The sequence below is a fragment of the Oncorhynchus nerka genome, linkage group LG5, assembly GCF_034236695.1.
Source record: "Oncorhynchus nerka isolate Pitt River linkage group LG5, Oner_Uvic_2.0, whole genome shotgun sequence".
Classification (NCBI taxonomy): Eukaryota; Metazoa; Chordata; class Actinopteri; order Salmoniformes; family Salmonidae; genus Oncorhynchus; species Oncorhynchus nerka.
The window spans coordinates 2,510,649-2,531,457 of record NC_088400.1 but is presented as its reverse complement, the minus strand read 5'-3'; the positions used below and the strand labels follow the sequence as shown (position 1 = coordinate 2,531,457).

Below are 20,809 nucleotides of genomic sequence, written 5' to 3'. Positions count from 1 at the left end.
TGAGGAGAGGGGTGTTATGATGTTAGGAGGGAGGGATGAGGGTCATGGCTGTGAGGAGAGGGGTGTTATGATGTTAGGAGGGAGGGATGAGGGTCATGGCTGTGAGGAGAGGGTGTTATGATGTTAGGAGGATGAGGGATGAGGGTCATGGCTGTGAGGAGAGGGTGTTATGTTGTTAGGAGGGAGGGATGAGGGTCATGGCTGTGAGGAGAGGGGTGTTATGATGTTAGGAGGATGAGAGATGAGGGTCATGGCTGTGAGGAGAGGGTGTTATGATGTTAGGAGGATGAGGGATGAGGGTCATGGCTGTGAGGAGAGGGGGTGTTATGATGTTAGGAGGATGAGAGATGAGGGTCATGGATGTGTGAGGAGAAGGGTGTTATGATGTTAGGAGGATGAGAGATGAGGGTCATGGCTGTGAGGAGAGGGGTGTTATGATGTTAGGAGGGAGGGATGAGGGTCATGGCTGTGAGGAGAGGGGTGTTATGATGTTAGGAGGGAGGGATGAGGGTCATGGCTGTGAGGAGAGGGGTGTTATGATGTTAGGAGGGAGGGATGAGGGTCATGGCTGTGAGGAGAGGGGTGTTATGATGTTAGGAGGATGAGAGATGAGGGTCATGGCTGTGAGGAGAGGGGTGTTATGATGTTAGGAGGGAGGGATGAGGGTCATGCCTGTGAGGAGAGGGGTGTTATGATGTTAGGAGGATGAGAGATGAGGGTCATGGCTGTGAGGAGAGGGTGTTATGATGTTAGGAGGATGAGAGATGAGGGTCATGGCTGTGAGGAGAGGGGTGTTATGTTGTTAGGAGGATGAGAGATGAGGGTCATGGCTGTGAGGAGAGGGGTGTTATGATGTTAGGAGGATGAGGGATGAGGGTCATGGCTGTGAGGAGAGGGGTGTTATGTTGTTAGGAGGATGAGGGATGAGGGTCATGGCTGTGAGGAGAGGGGTGTTATGATGTTAGGAGGGAGGGATGAGGGTCATGGCTGTGAGGAGAGGGGTGTTATGATGTTAGGAGGGAGGGATGAGGGTCATGGCTGTGAGGAGAGGGGTGTTATGTTGTTAGGAGGATGAGAGATGAGGGTCATGGCTGTGAGGAGAGGGGTGTTATGATGTTAGGAGGATGAGAGATGAGGGTCATGGCTGTGAGGAGAGGGGTGTTATGATGTTAGGAGGATGAGAGATGAGGGTCATGGCTGTGAGGAGAGGGGTGTTATGTTGTTAGGAGGGAGGGATGAGGGTCATGGCTGTGAGGAGAGGGGTGTTATGTTGTTAGGAGGATGAGAGATGAGGGTCATGGCTGTGAGGAGAGGGGTGTTATTGTTTGTGTCCCGAATGGCACCCTAAGGGGGCGAGGTGATGAGGTCCGGCAGGGTAATTGGAGCCACATGGTCCCACTTTTATCCTGCCGCCTGTTAGTTCTATTTTACTGCTCCCTTCCTCTCCTCTCCCCTCCTCTCATCTCCCTTCCCCTCCTCTCCTCTCCTCTCCCTTCCCCTCCTCTCCTCTCTCTTCCTCTTCCTCTAACGGACCACAGGGTGACTAACGGACCACAGGGTGACTAACAGACCACAGGGTGACTAACAGACCACAGGATGACTAACAGACCACAGGGTGACTAACGGACCACAGGGTGACTAACAGACCACAGGATGACTAACAGACCACAGGGTGAATAACGGATTACTAACAGACCACAGGGTGACTAACGGACTACTAACAGACCACAGGGTGACTAACAGACCACAGGGTGACTAACGGATTACTAACAGACCACAGGGTGACTAACGGACTACTAACAGACCACAGGGTGACTAACAGACCACAGGTTGACTAACGGACCACAGGGTGACTAACGGACCACAGGGTGACTAACGGACCACAGGGTGACTAACGGACCACAGGGTGACTAACAGACCACAGGGTGACTAACAGACCACAGGATGACTAACGGATTACTAACAGACCACAGGGTGACTAACAGACCACAGGATGACTACCAGACCACAGGGTGACTAACAGACCACAGGGTGACTAACGGACTACTAACAGACCACAGGGTGACTAACAGACCACAGGGTGACTAACGGACTACAGGGTGACTAACGGACCACAGGGTGACTAACAGACCACAGGGTGACTAACAGACCACAGGATGACTAACAGACCACAGGGTGACTAACGGACCACAGGATGACTAATAGACCACAGGATGACTAACAGACCTCAGGATGACTAATAGACCACAGGATGACTAACAGACCACAGGGTGACTAACGGACTACTAACAGACCACAGGGTGACTAACAGACCACAGGGTCATTCTCAAGGCATGACACAGAACTGGACTAAAATAGATGGATAGATAGATAAACCATACCTCAGCAACTGTTCAGGTCCAGAGATAGAACAAATTAACCTCTACAGGATCGGTGTCCCTAAACATGAATGTCTTGGGTGAGTTGGAGATTGAGGTTGGTGAACCATGTAATGGTGACTAACCCCATTCCATACAAATGTGCGCAACCGCAGCATTCAAACGAGGCTGCAATGAAAACTAATGGGACTGTAGAGACTGTGTTGACTTCAAAATGTGGGGTGTGAACTATGTTTCTCTTCGAGCGTTGGTCGACATGGTAATAGGTATGTAAATTACACATTATATCAACTCTTTATAGTGATTTTGTTTTTATTTTTTACATTTTAGGGGCGATAAGGTGATAAGTTGGACAGATCGAGTGAAAAAAGACGTTTCCTCACACGACATCTCTCCTTCTCACCGTAACGCAATAGGTGTCGTTTCCTCACACGACATCTCTCCTTCTCACCGTAACGCAATAGGTGTCGCTTCCTCACACGACATCTCTCCTTCTCACCAATAGGTGTCGCTTCCTCACACGACATCTCTCCTTCTCACCAATAGGTGTCGCTTCCTCACACGACATCTCTCCTTCTCACCAATAGGTGTCGCTTCCTCACACGACATCTCTCCTTCTCACCAATAGGTGTCGCTTCCTCACCCGACATCTCTCCTTCTCACCAATAGGTGTCGCTTCCTCACACGACATCTCTCCTTCTCACCAATAGGTGTCGCTTCCTCACACGACATCTCTCCTTCTCACCAATAGGTGTCGCTTCCCCACACGACATCTCTCCTTCTCACCAATAGGTGTCGCTTCCTCACCCGACATCTCTCCTTCTCACCAATAGGTGTCGCTTCCTCACACGACATCTCTCCTTCTCACCAATAGGTGTCGCTTCCTCACACGACATCTCTCCTTCTCACCGTAACGCAATAGGTGTCGTTTCCTCACACGACATCTCTCCTTCTCACCAATAGGTGTCGCTTCCTCACACGACATCTCTCCTTCTCACCAATAGGTGTCGCTTCCTCACACGACATCTCTCCTTCTCACCGTAACACAATAGGTGTCGCTTCCTCACACGACATCTCTCCTTCTCACCAATAGGTGTCGCTTCCTCACACGACATCTCTCCTTCTCACCAATAGGTGTCGCTTCCCCACACGACATCTCCCTCACCAATAGGTGTCGACATCTCTCCTTCTCACCAATAGGTGTCGCTTCCTCACACGACATCTCTCCTTCTCACCGTAACACAATAGGTGTCGCTTCCTCACACAACATCTCTCCTTCTCACCAATAGGTGTCGCTTCCTCACACGACATCTCTCCTTCTCACCGTAACACAATAGGTGTCGCTTCCTCACACGGCATCTCTCCTTCTCACCAATAGGTGTCGCTTCCCCACACGACATCTCTCCTTCTCACCAATAGGTGTCGCTTCCTCACACGACATCTCTCCTTCTCACCAATAGGTGTCGCTTCCCCACATGACATCTCTCCTTCTCACCAATAGGTGTCGCTTCCTCACACGACATCTCTCCTTCTCACCAATAGGTGTCGCTTCCTCACACGACATCTCTCCTTCTCACCGTAACATAATAGGTGTCGCTTCCTCACACGACATCTCTCCTTCTCACCAATAGGTGTCGCTTCCTCACACGACATCTCTCCTTCTCACCGTAACGCAATAGGTGTCGTTTCCTCACACGACATCTCTCCTTCTCACCAATAGGTGTCGCTTCCTCACACGACATCTCTCCTTCTCACCAATAGGTGTCGCTTCCTCACACGACATCTCTCCTTCTCACCAATAGGTGTCGCTTCCTCACACGACATCTCTCCTTCTCACCGTAACACAATAGGTGTCGCTTCCTCACACGGCATCTCTCCTTCTCACCAATAGGTGTCGCTTCCCCACACGACATCTCTCCTTCACACCAATAGGTGTCGCTTCCTCACACGACATCTCTCCTTCTCACCAATAGGTGTCGCTTCCTCACACGACATCTCTCCTTCTCACCAATAGGTGTCGCTTCCCCACATGACATCTCTCCTTCTCACCAATAGGTGTCGCTTCCTCACACGACATCTCTCCTTCTCACCAATAGGTGTCGCTTCCTCACACGACATCTCTCCTTCTCACCGTAACGCAATAGGTGTCGCTTCCTCACACGACATCTCTCCTTCTCACCAATAGGTGTCGCTTCCTCACACGACATCTCTCCTTCTCACCGTAACACAATAGGTGTCGCTTCCTCACACGACATCTCTCCTTCTCACCGTAACACAATAGGTGTCGCTTCCCCACACGACATCTCTCCTTCTCACCAATAGGTGTCGCTTCCTCACACGACATCTCTCCTTCTCACCAATAGGTGTCGCTTCCTCACACGACATCTCTCCTTCTCACCGTAACACAATAGGTGTCGCTTCCTCACACGACATCTCTCCTTCTCACCAATAGGTGTCGCTTCCTCACACGACATCTCTCCTTCTCACCGTAACACAATAGGTGTCGCTTCCTCACACGACATCTCTCCTTCTCACCAATAGGTGTCGCTTCCCCACATGACATCTCTCCTTCTCACCAATAGGTATCGCTTCCTCACACGACATCTCTCCTTCTCACCAATAGGTGTCGCTTCCTCACACGACATCTCTCCTTCTCACCAATAGGTGTCGCTTCCCCACATGACATCTCTCCTTCTCACCAATAGGTGTCGCTTCCTCACACGACATCTCTCCTTCTCACCAATAGGTGTCGCTTCCTCACACGACATCTCTCCTTCTCACCGTAACGCAATAGGTGTCGCTTCCTCACACGACATCTCTCCTTCTCACCAATAGGTGTCGATTCCTCACACGACATCTCTCCTTCTCACCGTAACACAATAGGTGTCGCTTCCTCACACGACATCTCTCCTTCTCACCGTAACACAATAGGTGTCGCTTCCCCACACGACATCTCTCCTTCTCACCGTAACGCAATAGGTGTCGTTTCCTCACACGACATCTCTCCTTCTCACCAATAGGTGTCGCTTCCTCACACGACATCTCTCCTTCTCACCAATAGGTGTCGCTTCCTCACACGACATCTCTCCTTCTCACCGTAACACAATAGGTGTCGTTTCCTCACACGACATCTCTCCTTCTCACCAATAGGTGTCGCTTCCTCACACGACATCTCTCCTTCTCACCAATAGGTGTCGCTTCCTTACACGACATCTCTCCTTCTCACCGTAACACAATAGGTGTCGCTTCCCCACACGACATCTCTCCTTCTCACCAATAGGTGTCGCTTCCCCACACGACATCTCTCCTTCTCACCGTAACACAATAGGTGTCGCTTCCTCACACGACATCTCTCCTTCTCACCAATAGGTGTCGCTTCCTCACACGACATCTCTCCTTCTCACCAATAGGTGTCGCTTCCTCACACGACATCTCTCCTTCTCATCGTAACGCAATAGGTGTCGCTTCCTCACACGACATCTCTCCTTCTCACCAATAGGTGTCGCTTCCTCACACGACATCTCTCCTTCTCACCGTAACGCAATAGGTGTCGCTTCCTCACACGACATCTCTCCTTCTCACCGTAACACAATAGGTGTCGCTTCCTCACACGACATCTCTCCTTCTCACCAATAGGTGTCGCTTCCTCACACGACATCTCTCCTTCTCACCAATAGGTGTCGCTTCCTCACACGACATCTCTCCTTCTCACCGTAACACAATAGGTGTCGCTTCCTCACACGACATCTCTCCTTCTCACCGTAACACAATAGGTGTCGCTTCCCCACACGACATCTCTCCTTATCACCGTAACACAATAGGTGTCGTTTCCCCACATGACATCTTTAGAAAGACGGATCTCATTGCCTTCTTGAACCATACAGAGATGGGCATCATAAAGGTCTCGTCATGGATGTTGTTGGAAAGGGGGAGAAATTGTGCTTCATAATGGTATTGATATTACAGCTGACCTGGAAGTATTATGTTTTTGGGAGTTGAAATTAGGTCAATTGTACGGACCAAGGCGATGTACAAAAGTGAGTTAGTTCACGTTAGATGAAAGATGCTGTCCGGGATGTTAAACCTCTACAGGATCGGTGTCCCTAAACCGGGACAGTTGTTGCTCAATATGTGATAATTTGACGAGAATGACGTTGTAAACAACAGCCAATTCTGGGACATGGATGACGTTGTACACAATAAATGGGGAATGGATGATGTTGTACACAATAAACGGGGAATGGATGATGTTGTACACAATAAACGGGGAATGGATGATGTTGTACACAATAAACGGGGAATGGATGATGTTGTAGACAATAAACGGGGAATGGATGACGTAGTAGACAATAAACGGGGAAGGGATGACGTAGTACACAATAAACTGGGAATGGATGACGTAGTAGACAATAAACGGGGAAGGGATGACGTAGTACACAATAAACGGGGAATGGATGACGTAGTAGACAATAAACGGGGAAGGGATGACATAGTACACAATAAACGGGGAATGGATGACGTAGTAGACAATAAGCGGGGAATGGATGACGTAGTAGACAATAAACGGGGAATGGATGATGTTGTACACAATAAACGGGGAATGGATGACGTAGTAGACAATAAACGGGGAATGGATGACGTAGTAGACAATAAACGGGGAATGGATGACGTAGTACACAATAAACGGGGAATGGATGACAAAGTAGACAATACACGGGGAATGGATGACGTAGTACACAATAAACGGGGAATGGATGACGTAGTAGACAATAAACGGGGAATGGATGACGTAGTACACAATAAACGGGGAATGGATGATGTTGTAGACAATAAACGGGGAATGGATGACGTTGTACACAATAAACGGGGAATGGATGACGAAGTAGACAATAAACGGGGAATGGATGACGTAGTAGACAATAAACGGGGAATGGATGACGTAGTAGACAATAAACGGGGAATGGATGACGTAGTAGACAATAAATGGGGAATGGATGACGTAGTAGACAATAAACGGGGAATGGATGACGTAGTAGACAATAAACGGGGAATGGATGACGTTGTACACAATAAACGGGGAAGGGATGACGAAGTACACAATAAACGGGGAATGGATGATGTTGTACACAATAAACGGGGAATGGATGATGTTGTAGACAATAAACGGGGAATGGATGACGTTGTACACAATAAACGGGGAATGGATGACGAAGTACACAATAAACGGGGAATGGATGACAAGGTACACAATAAACGGGGAATGGATGATGTTGTAGACAATAAACGGGGAATGGATGACGTTGTACACAATAAACGGGGAATGGATGACGAAGTACACAATAAACGGGGACCCGTTTTGGCTCGTGACTACTGGCTGAAATTATACTAATGTTCTGGAGCATCACTTTAACAATGACAGTCTGGAGCATCACTTTAACAATGACAGTCTGGAGCATCACTTTAACAATGACAGTCTGGAGCATCACTTTAACAATGACAGTCTGGAGCATCACTTTAACAATGACAGTCTGGAGCATCACTTTAACAATGACAGTCTGGAGCATCACTTTAACAATGACAGTCTGGAGCATCACTTTAACAATGACAGTCATACCCAAGAGATGACCACGATGATGACGCTAACACTGGCGCTGACCAAAAACCATGCGGATGTGTGTTTGTGTGTGAATGTGTGAATGTGTGTGTGTGTGTGTGTTTGTGAGTGTGTGCGTGTATCCGTGTGTATGTGTGTATCCGTGTGTATGTGTGTATCCGTGTGTGTGTGCGTGTGTGTGTGTGTGAATGTGTGTATCCGTGTGTGTGTGTGTGCGTGTATCCGTGTGTGTGTTTGTGTGTGTGTGTGTGTGTGTGAAAATGCAGGTATCCGTGTGTGTGTTTGTGTGTGTGTGTGTTTGTGGGTGTGTGTGTGTGTGTGTTTGTGTGTGTGTGTGTGTGTGTGTGTGTGTGTTTGTGTGTGTGTGTGTGAGAGAGTAACAGGATGTGTGCTTGCGTCTCTCTCTGTGTATAAACTCACCTCTGACAAACACATATAGAGTAGCAGCCGTGGTCCCGTCGATGACGGCCTTGACATCTCTGTAGTAACAGCGGTAGTACCCTGTATCATTCCCTTTAGCTCCAGTGAGGACCAGGGTCTTGCAATACGGCCTTCCAGGCTCCCCTGGACACTCCAGGATGCTGACTCCCCTTCTCTGGACAGGGACCGAAGCAGGCGTACCAGTCCCCTCCGTGGCCACGGGGTGGTCTCCCACAACTCCAGCCCCGGGGGTACAAACAGGGGTTCCAGACCCAGTCTTGGCCTCTCTCCCTGGGGCTCTGCTGGGCCAGGGTCCGGCCTGACGGTCAGTCAGCTCCTCTCCCACCAGGGTCGTCTCAGGCCACACCCAGGACAGAGTACGCTGACCCCTGGAGGTCAGAGGTTAGGGGTTAAAGGTCAGAAGAAAGGTCAAGTGAGAGGTCACAGATGGGTCAATTAGGTTTTCAACCAATCAGAAAAGGTTAGGGCTGTACAAATGTCAGGTGTGTGACGTTAGCGACTGCGACAGATTGTGAAATAGCGTGTGTGTGTGTGTGTGTGTGTGTGTGTGTGTGTGTGTGTGTGTGTGTGTGTGTGTGTGTGTGTGTGTGTGTGTGTGTGTGTGTGTGTGTGGGAGAGGAAGGGAAAGCAGAGCAGAGATGGCTATAGATATTATATATAGTGTATTATATTAATGAGTGCAGGCGTGCTGGGGAATCATAATACTGCTCTGTCTAGAGGGGTGTGTGTGTGTGTGTGTGTGTGGGGGGAATCATAATACTGCTCTGTCTAGAGGGTGGGTGTGTGTGTGTGTGTGTGTGTGTGTGTGTGTGTGTGTGTGTGGGGGGGAATCATAATACTGCTCTGTCTAGAGGGGTGGGTGTGTGTGTGTGTGTGTGTGTGTGTGTGTGTGTGTGTGTGTGTGTGGGGGGGGGGGGGGAATCATAATACTGCTCTGTCTAGAGGGGTGTGTGTGTGTGTTTCCCCCTCTCTTATTCTTCACCCCATCCCACACCTCCTTGGTGTAAAATTAATTCAAATATGGGGAAATATGACACCTCAGGGCTTCATGAACGAGATATCAGTCAGCCGGCAAAATCCAACTGATGTCCCCCATGATGGTAGAGACAGTCAGCCGGCAGAATCCAACTGATTTCCCCCATGATGGTAGAGACAGCCGGCAGAATCCAACTGATGTCCCCCATGATGTTAGAGACAGCCGGCAGAATCAAACTGATGTCCCCCATGATGGTAGAGACAGTCAGCCGGCAGAATCCAACTGATGTCCCCCATGATGGTAGAGACAGTCAGCAGAATCCAACTGATGTCCCCCATGATGGTAGAGACAGTCAGCAGAATCCAACTGATGTCCCCCATGATGGTAGAGACAGTCAGCCAGCAGAATCCAACTGATGTCCCCCATGATGGTAGAGACAGTCAGCCAGCAGAATCCAACTGATGTCCCCCATGATGGTAGAGACAGTCAGCAGAATCCAACTGATGTCCCCCAGCATGATGTCCCCCATGATGGTAGACAGTCAGCAGAATCCAACTGATGTCCCCCATGATGGATTTCCCCCATAGAGGGCTTCATGAACAGATATCAGTCAGAAAATCAACTGATGTCCCCCATGATGGTAGAGACAGTCAGCCGGCAGAATCGAACTGATGTCCCCCATGATGTTAGAGACAGCCGGCAGAATCCAACTGATGTCCCCCATGATGGTAGAGACAGTCAGCCGGCAGAATCCAACTGATGTCCCCCATGATGGTAGAGACAGTCAGCCGGCAGAATCGAACTGATGTCCCCCATGATGGCAGAGACAGTCAGCAGAATCCAACTGATGTCCCCCATGATGGTAGAGACAGTCAGCAGAATCCAACTGATGTCCCCCATGATGGTAGAGACAGTCAGTCAGCAGAATCCAACTGATTTCCCCCATGATGGTAGAGACAGTCAGTCAGCAGAATCCAACTGATGTCCCCCATGATGGTAGAGACAGTCAGTCAGCAGAATCCAACTGATTTCCCCCATGATGGTAGAGACAGTCAGTCAGCAGAATCCAACTGATGTCCCCCATGATGGTAGAGACAGTCAGCAGAATCCAACTGATGTCCCCCATGATGGTAGAGACAGTCAGCAGAATCCAACTGATGTCCCCCATGATGGTAGAGACAGTCAGCAGAATCCAACTGATGTCCCCCATGATGGTAGAGACAGCCGGCAGAATCCAACTGATTTCCCCCATGATTGTAGAGACAGTCAGCCAGCAGAATCCAACTGATTTCCCCCATGATGGTAGAGACAGTCAGCAGAATCCAACTGATGTCCCCCATGATGGTAGAGACAGTCAGTCAGCAGAATCCAACTGATTTCCCCCATGATGGTAGAGACAGTCAGTCAGCAGAATCCAACTGATTTCCCCCATGATGTTAGAGACAGCCGGCAGAATCAAACTGATGTCCCCCATGATGGTAGAGACAGTCAGTCAGCAGAATCCAACTGATGTCCCCCATGATGGTAGAGACAGTCAGCAGAATCCAACTGATGTCCCCCATGATGGTAGAGACAGTCAGCCAGCTCCTCTACCAAATGGTATATTTATAGGGAAAGGGGGATACCAAGTCACTACCCCAGGGGTTCCCAAACTGTTTTCCTTCAAGGCACCTAACCTTAACCCCTAACACTAACCCCTAACCCCTAACCCCTAACCCTAACCCTAACCCTAACCCTAACCCTATCCCCTAACCCTAAACCCTAAACCTAACCCCTAACACTAACCCCTAACACTAACCCCTAACCCTAACCCCTAAACCTAACCCCTAACCCTAACCCCTAAACCTAACCCCTAACACCTAACACTAACCCTAACCCCTAACACTAACCCCTAACACTAACCCTAACCCCTAACACTAACTCCTAACCCTAACCCCTAAACCCAACCCCTAACCCTAACCCCTAAACCTAACCCCCTAACACTAACCCTAACCCCTAACACTAACCCCTAACCCCTAACACTAACCCCTAACCCTAACCCCTAAACCTAACCCTAACACTAAACCTAACCCCTAACCCTAACCCCTAAACCTAATCCCTAACACTAACCCTAAACCCTAACACTAACCCCTAACCCTAACCTCTAACACTAACCTCTAACCCTAACCCCTAAATCTAACCCCTAACCCCTAACCCTAACCCCTAACACTAACCTCTAACACTAACCCCTAACACTAACCCCTAACCCTAACCCCTAACACTAACCCCTAACCCTAACCTCTAACCCTAACCTGAGAGAACATTTGACATGGAGCTGAGAGACATTTGACATTGACCTGAGAGACATTTTGACATGGAGCTGACAGAACATTTGACATTGACCTGAGAGAACATTTGACATTGACCTGAGAGAACATTTGACATTGACCTGAGAGACATTTTGACATGGAGCTGACAGAACATTTGACATTGACCTGAGAGAACATTTGACATTGACCTGAGAGAACATTTGACATTGACCTGAGAGAACATTTGACATGGAGCTGACAGAACATTTGACATTGACCTGAGAGAACATTTGACATTGACCTGAGAGAACATTTGACATTGACCTGAGAGAACATTTGACATGGAGCTGACAGAACATTTGACATTGACCTGAGAGAACATTTGACATTGACCTGAGAGAACATTTGACATTGACCTGAGAGAACATTTGACATGGAGCTGACAGAACATTTGACATTGACCTGAGAGAACATTTGACATTGACCTGAGAGAACATTTGACATTGACCTGAGAGAACATTTGACATTGACCTGAGAGAACATTTGACATGGAGCTGACAGAACATTTGACATTGACCTGAGAGAACATTTGACATGGAGCTGACAGAACATTTGACATGGAGCTGACAGAACATTTGACATGGAGCTGACAGAACATTTGACATGGACCTGAGAGAACATTTGACATTGACCTGAGAGAACATTTGACATGGACCTGAGAGAACATTTGACATTGACCTGAGAGAACATTTGACATGGACCTGAGAGAACATTTGACATGGAGCTGAGAGAACATTTGACATTGACCTGAGAGAACATTTGACATGGACCTGAGAGAACATTTGACATTGACCAGAGAGAACATTTGACATTGACCTGACAGAACATTTGACATGGAGCTGACAGAACATTTGACATGGAGCTGACAGAACATTTGACATTGACCTGAGAGAACATTTGACATTGACCTGAGAGAACATTTGACATTGACCTGACAGAACATTTGACATGGAGCTGACAGAACATTTGACATGGAGCTGACAGAACATTTGACATGGAGCTGACAGAACATTTGACATTGACCTGAGAGAACATTTGACATTGACCTGAGAGAACATTTGACATTGACCTGACAGAACATTTGACATTGACCTGAGAGACATTTTGACATGGCTAATGCTGTGTTCTTATGCTCAAACATTACAAAACCAATGGGGGCCTGATTGTCTACCTTTTATTTAGTTGATTGTTGATAAGTTCATAAATATATATACAGTTGAAGTCGGAAGTTTACATGCACCTCAGCCAAATACATTTAAACTCAGTTTTTCACAATTCCTGACATTTAATCCTAGTAAAAATTCCCTGTCTTAGGTCAGTTAGGATCACAATAATATCACAATTTATTTTAAGAATGTGAAATGTCAGAATAATAGTAGAGAGAATGGTTTATTTCAGCTTTTATTTCTTTCATCGCATTCCCAGTGGGTCAGAAGTTTACATACACTCAATTAGTATTTGGTAGAAGTGCCTCTAAATCCTTCCACAAGCTTCCCACAATAACCTGGGTGAATTTTGGCCCATTCCTCCTGACAGAGCTGGTGTAACTGAGTCAGGTTTGTAGGCCTCCTTGCTCACACACGCTTTTTCAGTTCTACTCACAAATTGTCTATAGGATTGAGGTCAGGGCTTTGTGATGGCCACTCCAATACCTTGACTTTGTTGTCCTTAAGCCATTTTCCACAACTTTGGAAGTATGCTTGGTGTCATTGTCCATTTGGAAGACCCATTTGGGACAAAACGTTAACTTCCTGACTATTGTCTTGAGATGTTGCTTCAAAATATCCACATAATTTTCCTACCTCATGATGCCATCTATTTTGTGAAGTGCACCAGTCCCTCCTGCAGCAAAGCACCCCCACAACATGATACTGCCACCCCCGTGCTTCATGGTTGGGATGGTGATCTTCGACTTACAAACCTCCCCCTTTTTCCTCCAAAAATAACGATGGTCATTATGGCCAAACAGTTCTGTTTTTGTTTCATCAAACCAGAGGACATTTCTCCATTGAGTGTTTCCTCCAGCATCTTCACAAGGTCCTTTGCTGTTGTTCTGGTATTGATTTGCACTTTTCGCACCAAAGTACGTTCATCTCTAGGAGACAGAACGCGTCTCCTTCCTGAGCGGTATGATGGCTGCAGGGTCCCATGGTGTTTATACTTGCGTACTATTGTTTGTACAGATGAACGTTGTACCTTCAGGCGTTTGGAAATTGCTCCCAATGATGAACCCGACTTGTGGTCTACTATTTATTTTAAACCAGACTTGTGGAAGTCCCAAAAAAATTCTGAGGTCTTAGTTGATTTCTTTTGATTTTCCCATGATGTCAAGCAAAAAGGCACAGAGTTTGAAGGTAGACCTTGAAATACATCCACTGGTACACCTCCAATTGACTCAAATGATGTCAATTAGCCTATCAGAAGCTTCTAAAGCCATGACATCATTCTCTGGAATGTTCCAAGCTGTTTAAAGGAACAGTCAACTTAGTGTATGTAAACTTCTGACCCATTTTGAATTGTGATACAGTGAATTATAAGTGAAATAATCTGTCTGTAAACAATTGCTATAAAAATGACTGGTGTCATGCACAAGTTCGATGTCCAAACCAACTTGCCAAAACTATAGTTTGTTAAGAAGAAATTTGTGGAGTTCTTGAAAAACGAGTTTTAATGACTACAACCTAAGTAAACTTCAGACTGTATATACAGTTCCATTATCTTTTCTACTTGGTTTAAGTTGTTTAAATTAAACACTGTAAAGATGTATAGTATGCGATTTTAAAATAGAGCTATTTTCAGTTAGGAGAGCGTTTCCCAAACTCGGTCCTCGAGACCCCAGGGGGTGCACGTTTTGGATTTTGCCCGAACACTACAAAGCTTTTTCAAATGATCAAAGCTTGGACAGAGAGACAGTACTCTACCTACATGTAATGGTCAGAGAGACAGAGAGACAGAGAGACAGAGAGACAGTACTCTGCCTGCATGTAATGGACAGAGAGACATAGAGAGAGAGAGACAGAGAGACAGAGAGACAGAGAGACAGTACTCTACCTGCATGTAATGGACAGAGAGACAGAGAGACAGAGAGACAGAGAGACAGTACTCTACCTACATGTAATGGACAGAGAGACAGAGAGACAGAGAGACAGAGAGACAGTACTCTACCTACATGTAATGGTCAGAGAGACAGAGAGACAGAGAGACAGAGAGACAGAGAGACAGTACTCTACCTGCATGTAATGGACAGAGAGACAGAGAGACAGAGAGACAGAGAGACAGTACTCTACCTGCATGTAATGGACAGAGAGACAGAGAGACAGAGAGACAGAGAGACAGTACTCTACCTGCATGTAATGGACAGAGAGACAGAGAGACAGTACTCTATCTACATGTAATGGACAGAGAGACAGAGAGACAGAGAGACAGTACTCTACCTGCATGTAATGGACAGAGAGACAGAGAGACAGAGAGACAGAGAGACAGTACTCTACCTGCATGTAATGGTCAGTGTTTCATCTGCGTGGATCACAAGGTCTTCTTTGGGGCTGTCAAGGGTGGGCGGAGTCATAGAATAGCCAATCACCAACCCTGAGGGAACAAAACAAAGTCATATGATTGGACGCTGACACTCAAAACACTGATTTGATGAGAAACAGATTCCCACAGAGGTAAATTAGTGTGTATTGGTTTAAAAAGACTGTCAAACCCCCTTAATGTCACGCTGATCAGGATCAACCCAACAGGATGCACCAACCAAATCATAGACCATCTCTATCTATTCACTGATCAGGATGCACCAACCAAATCATAGACCATCTCTATCTATTCACTGATGCACCAACCAAATCATAGACCATCTCTATCTATTCACTGATGCACCAACCAAATCATAGACCATCTCTATCTATTCACTGATGCACCAACCAAATCATAGACCATCTCTATCTATTCACTGATGCACCAACCAAAGCTATCATGTCATTATATTACACGTAGCTCAGTGAAAAATAGAGATATAGGGCATTACGAAGGTATTCAGACCCCTTCCCTTAATCCATTTTACATTACAGACGTATCACAATACCCCATAATGACATCACAATACCCCATAATGACATCACAATACCCCATAAAGACATCACAATACCCCATAATGACATCACAATACCCCATAATGACATCATAATACCCCATAATGACATCACAATACCCCATAGTGGCATCACATTACCCCATAGTGACATCACAATACCCCATAATGACATCACAATACCCCATAACGACATCACAATACCCCATAATGACATCACAATACCCCATAAAGACATCACAATACCCCATAATGACATCACAATACCCCATAATGACATCACAATACCCCATAATGACATCACAATACCCCATAATGACATCATAATACCCCATAATGACATCACAATACAATGGTGTGTATAGACAGTAGTTATATAGTATGGTGTGTATAGACAGTAGTTATATAGGATGGTGTGTATAGACAGTATAGACAGTAGTTATATAGGATGGTGTGTATAGACAGTAGTTATATAGGATGGTGTGTATAGACAGTAGTTATATAGGATGGTGTGTATAGACAGTAGTTATATAGGATGGTGTGTATAGACAGTAGTTATATAGGATGGTGTGTATAGACAGTAGTTATATAGGATGGTGTGTATAGACAGTATAGACAGTAGTTATACAGGATGGTGCGTATAGACAGTAGTTATATAGGATGGTGTGTATAGACAGTATAGACAGTAGTTATATAGGATGGTGTGTATAGACAGTATAGACAGTAGTTATATAGGATGGTGTGTATAGACAGTAGTTATATAGGATGGTGTGTATAGACAGTAGTTATATAGGATGGTGTGTATAGACAGTAGTTATATAGGATGGTGTGTATAGACAGTAGTTATATAGGATGGTGTGTATAGACAGTAGTTATATAGGATGGTGTGTATAGACAGTATAGACAGTAGTTATACAGGATGGTGTGTATAGACAGTAGTTATACAGGATGGTGTGTATAGACAGTAGTTATATAGGATGGTGTGTATAGACAGTAGTTATACAGGATGGTGTGTATAGACAGTAGTTATACAGGATGGTGTGTATAGACAGTAGTTATACAGGATGGTGTGTATAGACAGTAGTTATATAGGATGGTGTGTATAGACAGTAGTTATACAGGATGGTGTGTATAGACAGTATAGACAGTAGTTATATAGGATGGTGTGTATAGACAGTATAGACAGTAGTTATATAGGATAGTGTGTATAGACAGTAGTTATACAGGATGGTGTGTATAGACAGTATAGACAGTAGTTATATAGGATGGTGTGTATAGACAGTATAGACAGTAGTTATACAGGATGGTGTGTATAGACAGTATAGACAGTAGTTATACAGGATGGTGTGTATAGACAGTATAGACAGTAGTTATATAGGATGGTGTGTATAGACAGTATAGACAGTAGTTATATAGGATGGTGTGTATAGACAGTATAGACAGTAGTTATATAGGATGGTGTGAATAGACAGTAGTTATATAGGATGGTGTGTATAGACAGTATAGACAGTAGTTATATAGGATGGTGTGTATAGACAGTAGTTATATAGGATGGTGTGTATAGACAGTAGTTATATAGGATGGTGTGTATAGACAGTATAGACAGCAGTTATATAGGATGGTGTGTATAGACAGTAGTTATATAGGATGGTGTGTATAGACAGTAGTTATATAGGATGGTGTGTATAGACAGTAGTTATATAGGATGGTGTGTATAGACAGTAGTTATATAGGATGGTGTGTATAGACAGTAGTTATATAGGATGGTGTGTATAGACAGTAGTTATATAGGATGGTGTGTATAGACAGTAGTTATATAGGATGGTGTGTATAGACAGTAGTTATATAGGATGGTGTGTATAGACAGTAGTTATATAGGATGGTGTGTATAGACAGTATAGACAGTAGTTATATAGGATGGTGTGTATAGACAGTAGTTATATAGGATGGTGTGTATAGACAGTAGTTATATAGGATGGTGTGTATAGACAGTATAGACAGTAGTTATATAGGATGGTGTGTATAGACAGTATAGACAGTAGTTATATAGGATGGTGTGTATAGACAGTAGTTATATAGGATGGTGTGTATAGACAGTATAGACAGTAGTTATTTAGGATGGTGTGTATAGACAGTAGTTATATAGGATGGTGTGTATAGACAGTAGTTATATAGGATGGTGTGTATAGACAGTAGTTATATAGGATGGTGTGTATAGACAGTATAGACAGTAGTTATATAGGATGGTGTGTATAGACAGTAGTTATATAGGATGGTGTGTATAGACAGTAGTTATATAGGATGGTGTGTATAGACAGTATAGACAGTAGTTATATAGGATGGTGTGTATAGACAGTAGTTATATAGGATGGTGTGTATAGACAGTAGTTATATAGGATGGTGTGTATAGACAGTATAGACAGTAGTTATAAAGGATGGTGTGTATAGACAGTATAGACAGTAGTTATATAGGATGGTGTGTATAGACAGTATAGACAGCAGTTATATAGGATGGTGTGTATAGACAGTAGTTATATAGGATGGTGTGTATAGACAGTAGTTATATAGGATGGTGTGTATAGACAGTAGTTATATAGGATGGTGTGTATAGACAGTAGTTATATAGGATGGTGTGTATAGACAGTAGTTATATAGGATGGTGTGTATAGACAGTAGTTATACAGGATGGTGTGTATAGACAGTAGTTATATAGGATGGTGTGTATAGACAGTAGTTATACAGGATGGTGTGTATAGACAGTAGTTATATAGGATGGTGTGTATAGACAGTAGTTATATAGGATGGTGTGTATAGACAGTAGTTATATAGGATGGTGTGTATAGACAGTAGTTATATAGGATGGTGTGTATAGACAGTAGTTATATAGGATGGTGTGTATAGACAGTAGTTATATAGGATGGTGTGTATAGACAGTAGTTATATAGGATGGTGTGTATAGACAGTAGTTATATAGGATGGTGTGTATAGACAGTATAGACAGTAGTTATATAGGATGGTGTGTATAGACAGTAGTTATATAGGATGGTGTGTATAGACAGTAGTTATATAGGATGGTGTGTATAGACAGTAGTTATATAGGATGGTGTGTATAGACAGTATAGACAGTAGTTATATAGGATGGTGTGTATAGACAGTAGTTATATAGGATGGTGTGTATAGACAGTAGTTATATAGGATGGTGTGTATAGACAGTATAGACAGTAGTTATATAGGATGGTGTGTATAGACAGTATAGACAGTAGTTATATAGGATGGTGTGTATAGACAGTAGTTATATAGGATGGTGTGTATAGACAGTATAGACAGTAGTTATTTAGGATGGTGTGTATAGACAGTAGTTATATAGGATGGTGTGTATAGACAGTAGTTATATAGGATGGTGTGTATAGACAGTAGTTATATAGGATGGTGTGTATAGACAGTATAGACAGTAGTTATATAGGATGGTGTGTATAGACAGTAGTTATATAGGATGGTGTGTATAGACAGTAGTTATATAGGATGGTGTGTATAGACAGTATAGACAGTAGTTATATAGGATGGTGTGTATAGACAGTAGTTATATAGGATGGTGTGTATAGACAGTAGTTATATAGGATGGTGTGTATAGACAGTATAGACAGTAGTTATAAAGGATGGTGTGTATAGACAGTATAGACAGTAGTTATATAGGATGGTGTGTATAGACAGTATAGACAGCAGTTATATAGGATGGTGTGTATAGACAGTAGTTATATAGGATGGTGTGTATAGACAGTAGTTATATAGGATGGTGTGTATAGACAGTAGTTATATAGGATGGTGTGTATAGACAGTAGTTATATAGGATGGTGTGTATAGACAGTAGTTATATAGGATGGTGTGTATAGACAGTAGTTATACAGGATGGTGTGTATAGACAGTAGTTATATAGGATGGTGTGTATAGACAGTAGTTATACAGGATGGTGTGTATAGACAGTAGTTATATAGGATGGTGTGTATAGACAGTAGTTATATAGGATGGTGTGTATAGACAGTAGTTATATAGGATGGTGTGTATAGACAGTAGTTATATAGGATGGTGTGTATAGACAGTAGTTATATAGGATGGTGTGTATAGACAGTAGTTATATAGGATGGTGTGTATAGACAGTAGTTATATAGGATGGTGTGTATAGACAGTAGTTATATAGGATGGTGTGTATAGACAGTAGTTATATATAGGATGGTGTGTATAGACAGTATAGACAGTAGTTATATAGGATGGTGTGTATAGACAGTAGTTATATAGGATGGTGTGTATAGACAGTATAGACAGTAGTTATATAGGATGGTGTGTATAGACATTATAGACAGTAGTTATATAGGATGGTGTGTATAGACAGTAGTTATATAGGATGGTGTGTATAGACAGTATAGACAGTAGTTATATAGGATGGTGTGTATAGACAGTAGTTATATAGGATGGTGTGTATAGACAGTAGTTATATAGGATGGTGTGTATAGACAGTAGTTATATAGGATGGTGTGTATAGACAGTAGTTATATAGGATGGTGTGTATAGACAGTATAGACAGTAGTTATATAGGATGGTGTGTATAGACAGTAGTTATATAGGATGGTGTGTATAGACAGTAGTTATATAGGATGGTGTGTATAGACAGTATAGACAGTAGTTATATAGGATGGTGTGTATAGACAGTATAGACAGTAGTTATATAGGATGGTGTGTATAGACAGTATAGACAGTAGTTATATAGGATGGTGTGTATAGACAGTAGTTATATAGGATGGTGTGTATAGACAGTAGTTATATAGGATGGTGTGTATAGACAGCAGTGATATAGGATGGTGTGTTTAGACAGTAGTTATATAGGATGGTGTGTATAGACAGTATAGACAGTAGTTATATAGGATGGTGTGTATATACAGAGTTATACAGGATGGTACAGTAGTTATA

At 44.3% G+C, this 20,809-nt stretch overlaps 1 protein-coding gene across 1 annotated transcript in view; it reads right to left on the bottom strand.

Annotated features, from left to right (window-relative positions):
- Positions 1-15,355, bottom strand: part of flt4 (fms related receptor tyrosine kinase 4) — a gene marked incomplete at its 5' end in the record, with an annotated part of 116,916 nt that extends 101,561 nt beyond the window's left edge. The window contains 2 exon segments of the mRNA XM_065019015.1: positions 8,413-8,801; positions 15,249-15,355. Coding sequence (XP_064875087.1) covers positions 8,413-8,801; positions 15,249-15,355 — 496 coding nt within the window.
- Positions 15,356-20,809: the final 5,454 nt, after the last annotated feature.